The 8,428-nt window shown below is 42.5% G+C and overlaps 1 protein-coding gene across 1 annotated transcript in view; it reads left to right on the forward strand.

Annotated features, from left to right (window-relative positions):
• Nucleotides 1–257: 257 nt before the first annotated feature.
• The window catches only part of SMOX (spermine oxidase), a 19,574-nt gene continuing 11,403 nt past the window's right edge, over nt 258–8,428 (forward strand). The window contains exons 1-2 of the mRNA XM_015827613.1: nt 258–483; nt 8,091–8,317. Coding sequence (XP_015683099.1) covers nt 276–483; nt 8,091–8,317 — 435 coding nt within the window. The 5' untranslated portion in view covers nt 258–275. The remainder of the gene's footprint in view (nt 484–8,090; nt 8,318–8,428) is intronic.

An 8,428-nucleotide genomic window follows, 5' to 3' on the forward strand; every position in this document is an offset into this window, starting at 1 on the left:
TCAGAGGCATTTTTTAAAAAAATTCCAGGTTGGGTCTTCATTGCTTCCCTGGCAAATTCCGGTTGCTGCAGGATTTTAGGGCAGCTTAATCCTGCAGCTCGGACGATTCTCCAAAGTCTCGGGGGCCGAACTGGATCTTAAAGGACAGGAGGGAGAGCCTGGCTGCGGTGGATCCACTGAAGGGTTGGAGGTTTTGGGGTTTTTTTTGGTTTGTTTATTTATTTATTTATTTTTGGCTCTCTCGGCAGGTTCTTTAGGAAGAGAGTTTGGACGGCATGCAAAGTGGTGATACATCGGCAGAGAGTACGGATGACCCCCTTAGTAGTAGCCCACGAGGAGCACGACAGCCGCGAATAGTAGTGATCGGGGCGGGCCTTGCTGGCCTCTCGGCAGCCAAAACTCTCCTAGCAAACGGCTTCACGGATGTGACGGTCCTCGAAGCGTCGGATCGAATCGGAGGCAGAGTCCAAAGCGTGAGACTTGGTAAGGGCGACGGCACTGAAATGGCATGGGGTCTCCTGCCTGAGCAGGGGGTTGGGCTAGATGACCTCCAAGGTCCCTTCCAGCTCTGTTATTCTGTTATTCAGTTATTAAATGGCGTGGGGTCTCCTGCCTGAGCAGGGGGTTGGGCTAGATGACCTCCAAGGTCCCTTCCAGCTCTGTTATTCTGTTATTCAGTTATTAAATGGCATGGGGTCTCCTGCCTGAGCAGGGGGTTGGACTAGATGACCTCCAAGGTCCCTTCCAGCTCTGTTATTCTGTTATTCAGTTATTAAACGGCATGGGGTCTCCTGCCTGAGCAGAGGGTTGGACTAGATGACCTCCAAGTTCCCTTCCAGCTCTGTTTTTCTGTTATTCAGTTATTAAATGGCGTGGGGTTTCCTGCTTGAGCAGGGGGTTGGACTAGATGACCTCCAAGGTACCTTCCAGCTCTGTTATTCTGTTATAAAATGGCACGGGGTTTCCTGCCTGAGCAGGGGGTTGGACTAGGTGACCTCCCAGGTCCCTTCCAGCTCTGTTATTCTGTTATTCAGTTATAAAATGGTGTAGGGTTTCCTGCTTGAGCAAGGGGTTGGACTAGGTGACCTCCCAGGTCCCTTCCAGCTCTGTTATTCTCAAGGATGGAGATGGGATGCTGAAGTTGCAGAGGGACCCCCAGCATACCGGTTCTGGTCTCAAGAGTATACAGGATTGATGTTTTAAAGATGTATTAATTTATTAAATTTGTATCCCGCCTTTATTACTTTATAAGTAACCCAAGTTGGTGACCGTATTTAATACTCTTTCCTCTTCTTACTTTCCTCACCACAACCCTGTGAGGTGGGTTGCGCTGAGAGAGAATGACTGGCCTAAAGTCACCCAGCTGACTTTCATGCCTAAGGCAGGACTAGAACTCACAGTCTCCTGGCGATTGGCCCAAAGTCACCCAGCCGGCTTTCATGCCTAAGGCGGGACTAGAACTCACAGCTTCCTGGTGATAGGCCCAAAGTCATCCAGTTGACTTTCATGCCTAAGGCGGGACTAGAACTCACAGCTTCCTGGTGATTAGCCCAAAGTCACCCAGTTGACTTTCATGACTAAGGCAGGACTAGAACTCACAGTCTACTAGTGACTGGCCCAAAGTCACCCAGTGGGCTTCCATGCCTAAGGTGGGACTACAGTTCACAATTGCCTGGTGATTGGCCCAAAGTCACCCAATGGGCCGTCTCTGGTGATTGGCTCATGCCTAAGGCAGAACTAGAACTCGCCGTCTCCTGATTTCTAGGCCAGTGCCTTCCCCATTGGCTCTTTTGTATGTGTGTGTGTGTGTGTGTGTGTGTGTGTGTATGTGCGCGTGTGCAAACTGGAGAAATGGGTACGTGGTAGAGAACTCCTAGTATCCTTAAAGTTGCTCGTATTTTTTTCAGGGCGTGGGAATCAAAGGGTGAAATAGATGCCTTAGGGCCATAGTAAATTCAAATTCGCACTCAAATTCTCTGAAAAGACTTGAACCTGGGTTCCCCCTTGACTCTGACCGTCGGAAGGTGGCAAAAACCGGGGTCATGTGTCCCCAGGACACCGCAACCCTCATATCAATATCGCCAAGCGTCCCGAATTCGGATGACGTGACCGTGGGGAGGCTACAAACGGTCGTGGGTGTGAAACACAGTCACTAGGACCCTCGTTTTCGGTGCCGTTGTAACTTCGAAACCGTCCCTAAACGAATAATTGTAAGTCCGGGACGATCTCTACTTGCGATTTCTGCTCTGAGCTTCTGTTGGCCTGGAATGTTCCTGGCCGAAGTCTCCTCTTTCAAACCGGTAAACGGGAAAAGCCGGTATTAAAAAAAACCCTGCCGTTTTCCACCCGTTCTGTCCCTGGGCCAGCCTTGCCTCAGTTTACCCTTCCTCTGCTTTTTCTGGTCACAATTCTGCCACTGTTTCCCGGGGTCCAAAGGTCCTTCCGCTCTGGCGGTGAAAGTTGAGTGAGAAGTTCTTGTTTTTCTCCCGTCAAGTTCTCCGGCCTTTCGGCGGCCCCGGATACATGCCGGGTCTGCAGTTTGGCCGGCCCGCTGGTCCGCATTATAAATACCTCGTCTTCCGCCTTTGGGGCGCCTATAAATAGCACCCCCCCCTCTAGAAAAGAGAAGTGTGGAGCATTTTTGGCAAAAACAAAACAAATCCTTGCCGACAAACGGAGCAATTAATTGTGACTTACATCCTCCACCCGTTTCTTCTTGGGATCCTGTCCTCAGTTGACACATCCGTCCTTTCGTGAATGCCAATACAGAAGTTTTTTTAAAAAAAAAGAAAAGAAAAAGTGAAAAATAATCAGGGCCAAAAACCACAAACAAACATGAGCGGTGTGTCAACAGCATCACAACCGGCCGGCATTTCTTTCTTTCTTTCTTTCTTTCTTTCTTTCTTTCTTTCTTTCTTTCTTTCTTTCTTTCTTTCTTTCTTTCTTTCTTTCTTTCTTTCTTTCTCTCTCTCTCTCTTTCTTTCTCTCTCTCTCTCTCTCTCTCTCTCTCTCTCTCTCTCTCTCTCTCTTTCTTTCTTTCTTTCTTTCTTTCTGCTTTCCCCCCAACATACATGGGCTTGCGATGTATGTTAACATTATACCTAGATTTAAAAAAAAAACACGATAAAATATGTGTTAAAAAGAACAATTAATCAGTGGAACAACCTGCCTCCAGAAGCTGTGAATGCTCCAAGACTGGAGGTTTTTAAGAGGAGACTGGACAGCCATTTGTCTGAAATGGTATAGGGTTTCCTGCCTGAGCAGGAGATTCGACTAGATGACCTCCAAGGTCCCTTCCAACTATTTCTATTCTATTCTATTCTATTCTATTCTATTCTATTCTATTCTATTCTATTCTATTCTATTCTATTCTATTTCTATTTCTATTTCTATTTCTATTCTATTCTCTATACATTTTTCCACATTAAGCAAATACAATTCTTATTGTTATTAACAGATATACAGTGGAATATCAGCATTTATTACAGTTTTCTAATAGTTTCAATGATATCAGTTTAATATATCTTTCCTAAGCAAAACATATCTTAATTGCATTTGCACTCAATATCCACTTATTCAGTCAGTACCCCATTTTCGCTTTTTTTATTTTCCAGTTTTAATTTCCCATCCACATTCAAAACATCCCAATCATTTATAGTTTCCAAACAAGTTATATTTGGGTAACCAAAAGCTTCCCTTGTCCAAACTTCTTAGCTGTTTCTCATTTCCCTTTTCATGCCAAAATAAGATACCTAATCTTATCTATCTAGTTACAATAATACTTCTATTTCCAGCAATCTATTCTTAACCATATTCAAACATCTAATTGGTAATATAACATCCCCTCTAATAAGTCAAAGCTTCTGTTTCCTTCAGTCTTACTCTAGCTTTCTTTCTTTGCCAACTAACTTCCCAAGTCGGTGGATTTGGATCATCAAATAATTCTTCCTCTATTTTTGTGCCTATTATTTGGAGTAAAAGAAATAATTTAGTTGAAGTATTTTTGGAAGAGCTAGCCCACTGTCATTAAACAGCCTCCCTCCTTCTCCTATTTATGACGGTCGTGGTGCCCCCCGGGATGGCGTGATCCCCATTTGCGACCGACAAGATTCCCTTATCAGCCATGTTACTAATTTAAGCACGCAGTGATTCCCTGAACAGTTGTGGCGAGGAAGGTCGTAAAATGGCGGCACAGTTCATTTAACAACGGCCTTGCTTAGCGAATGGAAATTTGGGGCTCCGCGGCAGCCGTACGCTGAGGACTACTTGCTTGAATCAGATCCTTTCAGGTGCTACATTTAATAACCCGGCTTGGTTTTTTTTATATATATATATAATATTTTATTAACTTTCCAATTTTCCATTTGAATATTTAAAAAGCAACGTGGTGACTGGGTTAATCAATAGCTCAATAACAAAATCTTTACTGCAAATCTCAGGCTACTACATCAGATATTTCTTCTCTTTTTTCCCTTAACAATTACTGTCTCACATTCAGGTTGGTACATTTCTAGTTATATCAATTCAATAAGGACATCGTTATTACATTTATCAATAAATTTTTAGCTCATACATCTCTTAATTACATTCCATCTTCATAAACAATCCATATCCTGTTATTGATTTTTAGTCAATTTTTAGTTTCTTATCAATATTCCAATTTAACCGTTGATATTTATAATCAAATTTGGGTAAAACCACCCAAATTTCCCTTATTTCACTACCTAACAAACTATAATATCCAAAATACACATTTGATCTATTTAAATATAATCCTGTTCTATTTCCTAAGAGTTATCTATTTCCCACCATATATAATAATAATAATAATAATAATAATAATAATAATAATAATAATAATAATAATAATAATAATAATAATAATAATAATAATAATAATAATAATAAAAAGTTGGAAGGGACATTGGAGGTCATCTAGTTCAACCCCCTGCTCAGGCAGGAAACCCTATACCATTTCAGACAAATGGCTGTCCAGTCTCTTCTTAAAAACTTCCAGTGTTGGAGCATTCAGAACTTCTGGAGGCAGGTTGTTCCACTGGTTAATTGTTCTAACTGTCAGGAAGTTTCTCCTTAGTTCTAGGTTGCTTCTCTCCTTGATTAGTTTCCATCCGTTGCTTCTTGTCCTGCCTTCAGGGGCTTTGGAGAATAACTTGGCTCCCTCTTCTTTGGGGCAGCCCCTGAGATATTGGAAGACTGCTATCCTGTCCCCCCTCGTCCTTCTCTTCATTAAACTTCACATACCCAATTCCAGCAGCCGTTCCTTATATGTTTTAGCCTCCAGTCCCCTGATCATCTTTGTTGCTCTTCTCTGCACTTTTTCTAGAGTCTCAGCATCTTTTTTACATCGTGGTGACCAAAACTGGACCAAATCTCCTGCTTAATAACACAATATCCCCTTTAATAAATCAAAAACCATTATATATATATTGCCTGGGTTAATCAATAAGTCAAACATATCATAGTATTTAATTTTCTTTTCTCTTTTAGGTCTAATTTTTAAATAGTGAACCGATTAAATATTTGTTTTCGACGGATTTCCAAATATTTTAAATCTGATAACCAGAATTCCCCTTTTCTCAACATCTCCCTTTAGCCCAGTGTTTCTCAACCTTGACCATTGCTGGCTGTGGAATTCTGGGAGTTGAAGTCCACATGCCTTAAAATTGTCAAGGTTGAGAAACACTGCTTTAGCCCATTATTGTTTTTATTAACTGGGAGAATTGTAGCGTAATCTCCTTTTCTCTGACCTCACACCCTTCCGTTGGGTTGATCAACACCCAGCAGTCAATTAAAGCAGGAGGCATCTGAAGAGCTTTTGGGACGGAAGCAGACCACAAAAGAAATTCAACAAGTCCAGCATCCGCCTTTTCAACCGAGAACTATGAGCGTCGTGCGGCCCTTGGCCACAAATCTGGAAGGGGAAGTGGGGTCCTCGGCTGCCAAAAAGGCCGGGGTCCCAAAATAGACCCCCGTCTGGGCGTTCTGCCAGACAGGACGGAAGTCCTTCAACGTCCAACTCCTTAGAGGACCATCGCTTCTGTCAACACACCTGTGCGATGTTTCCTGGTTTCGGCTCTTTGTGTAAGGACTTTGCCGGGACGTCAGCGGGGACCGGCAGGGATGAGGCTTGAGAAATGGCACGATCCGTCCAGCTTTCTCACGAGAAGGACGGGTCCCGTTGACCCGCCATGGTGCGATTTGAAAAATTGGGGGAAGGGGGCAAGTCAACCTGGCGCTTGCGCCCAGCAGAGGCAGGGCTGTTCCTGCGCCGGGCTTCCATCAGCCCAACATTGGAAGTTTTCAAGAAGAGACTGGATAACCATTTGTTCTGAAATGGTATAGGGTTTTCTGCCTGAGCAGGGGGTTGGACTAGATGACCCCCTAAGGTCCCTTCCAACTCTTGTTATTCTATTCCATTCCATTCCATTTCATTGTCTTATTCTATTCTATTCCTATTCTTTCCTATTCTCTTCTCTCCTCTCCTCTCCTCTCCTCTCCTCTCCTCTCCTCCTCCTCTATTCTATTCTATTCTATTCTATTCTATTCTATTCTATTCTATTCTATTCTATTCTATTCTATCCTATTCCATCCCATCTTATTCTATTCTATTCTATTCTATTCTATTCTATTCTATTCTATTCTATTCCATTCCATTCCATTCCATTCCATTCCATTCCATTCCACTCTACTCTACTCTATTCTATTCTATTCTATTCCATTCCATTCCATTCTATTCTATTTCATATTTTCTATTCTATTCTATTCTATTCTATTCTATCCCATCCCATCCCATCCCATCTTATTCTATTCTATTCTATTCTATTCTATTCTATTCTATTCTATTCTATTCTATTCTATTCTATTCTATTCTATTCTATTCTATTCTATTCCATTCCATTCTATTCTATTTCATATTTTCTATTCTATTCTATTCTATTCTATTCTATTCTATTCTATTCTATTCTATTCTATTCTATTCTATTCTATCCCATCCCATCCCATCCCATCTTATTCTATTCTATTCTATTCTATTCTATTCTATTCTATTCTATTCCATTCCATTCCATTCCATTCCATTCCACTCCACTCCACTCCACTCCACTCCACTCCACTCCACTCCACTCTACTCTACTCTATTCTATTCTATTCCTTTCCATTCTATTCTATTTCATATTTTCTATTCTATTCTATTCTATTCTATTCTATTCTATTCTATTCTATTCTATTCTATTCTGTATTGATGAAGAGAGCATTGTGACACATCTGCTTGTCCCAAAATTATTGGCAGAACACATCTTTCCACGAGGTCCTTTAATCTGCTTCCCATTTATGCTTCTTGCATAAATTAAGAGTTGATTCAATGAGTGCAGAGACTCTTCTCCTGCCCTTCATAAGGAGCCAGTTGGCCTACTGGTTAAGGAATCAGGCTAAAAAGCACGAAGCCATGAGTTCAAGTCCTACCTTAGCTGGGTAATTTTAGGCCAGTCACTGGGAGATGGTGAGTTTAGTCCCGCCTTAGGCATTGAAGTCAGCTGAATGACTTTGGGCCAATCAACCAGGAGACGGTGAGTTCTAGTCCCGCCTTAGGCATCGAAGGCAGTTGGGTGACTTTGGGCCAATCAACCAGGAGACAGTGAGTTCTAGTCCTGCCTTAGGCATGAAAATCAGCTGGGTGACTTTGGGCCAGTCCCTCTCTCTCAACCCAACTCACCTCACAGGGTTGTTGTGAGGAAAATAGGAGGAGGAAGTTGTGTTAGATTTGTTTGCTGCCTTGAGTTATTTATAAAAAATAATAATAAAGGTGGGATGGATGGATAGAGATAGATAGATAGATAGATAGATAGATAGATAGATAGATAGATAGATAGATAGATAGATAATAAATAATCATTCAGACAACTCCTCTGATTGAGGGTGGTCAGTAGCCCTCCATGTTGGCCCTGGGGTTAAAGATTCCTGGATCTGATGATCTGGCTTCGATTCTCCATTGGTTTGGACGAGGCAGATCCCTTTCTTGGATCCACCTTGGTTTCTCCCTCTAACCCTCCCTCCCTCCCTTCCTGTCGCAGCGAACGCAACTTTTGAACTGGGAGCGACGTGGATCCACGGTTCGAATGGAAATCCCGTCTATCATCTAGCAGAAGATAATGGCTTACTCGAAGAGACGACCGACGATGAGCGGAGCGTGGGTCGCATCAGCCTCTACTCCAGGAATGGGGTGGCCTATCACCTCACTAGCAGCGGGCAGAGGATCCCGAAAGACGTGGTTGAAGAATTCAGTGATTTATACAACGAGGTTTGTAGATGGAGGCTCTGGGAAAGCCCTTGCTGATCTCTGAAGGTCATTTCTCCTTTCTTTCTTTCTTTCTTTCTTTCTTTCTTTCTTTCTTTCTTTCTTTCTTTCTTT

This window comes from Protobothrops mucrosquamatus, unplaced genomic scaffold, assembly GCF_001527695.2.
Source record: "Protobothrops mucrosquamatus isolate PMUCROS unplaced genomic scaffold, P.Mucros_1.0 scaffold3813, whole genome shotgun sequence".
NCBI lineage: Eukaryota > Metazoa > Chordata > Lepidosauria > Squamata > Viperidae > Protobothrops > Protobothrops mucrosquamatus.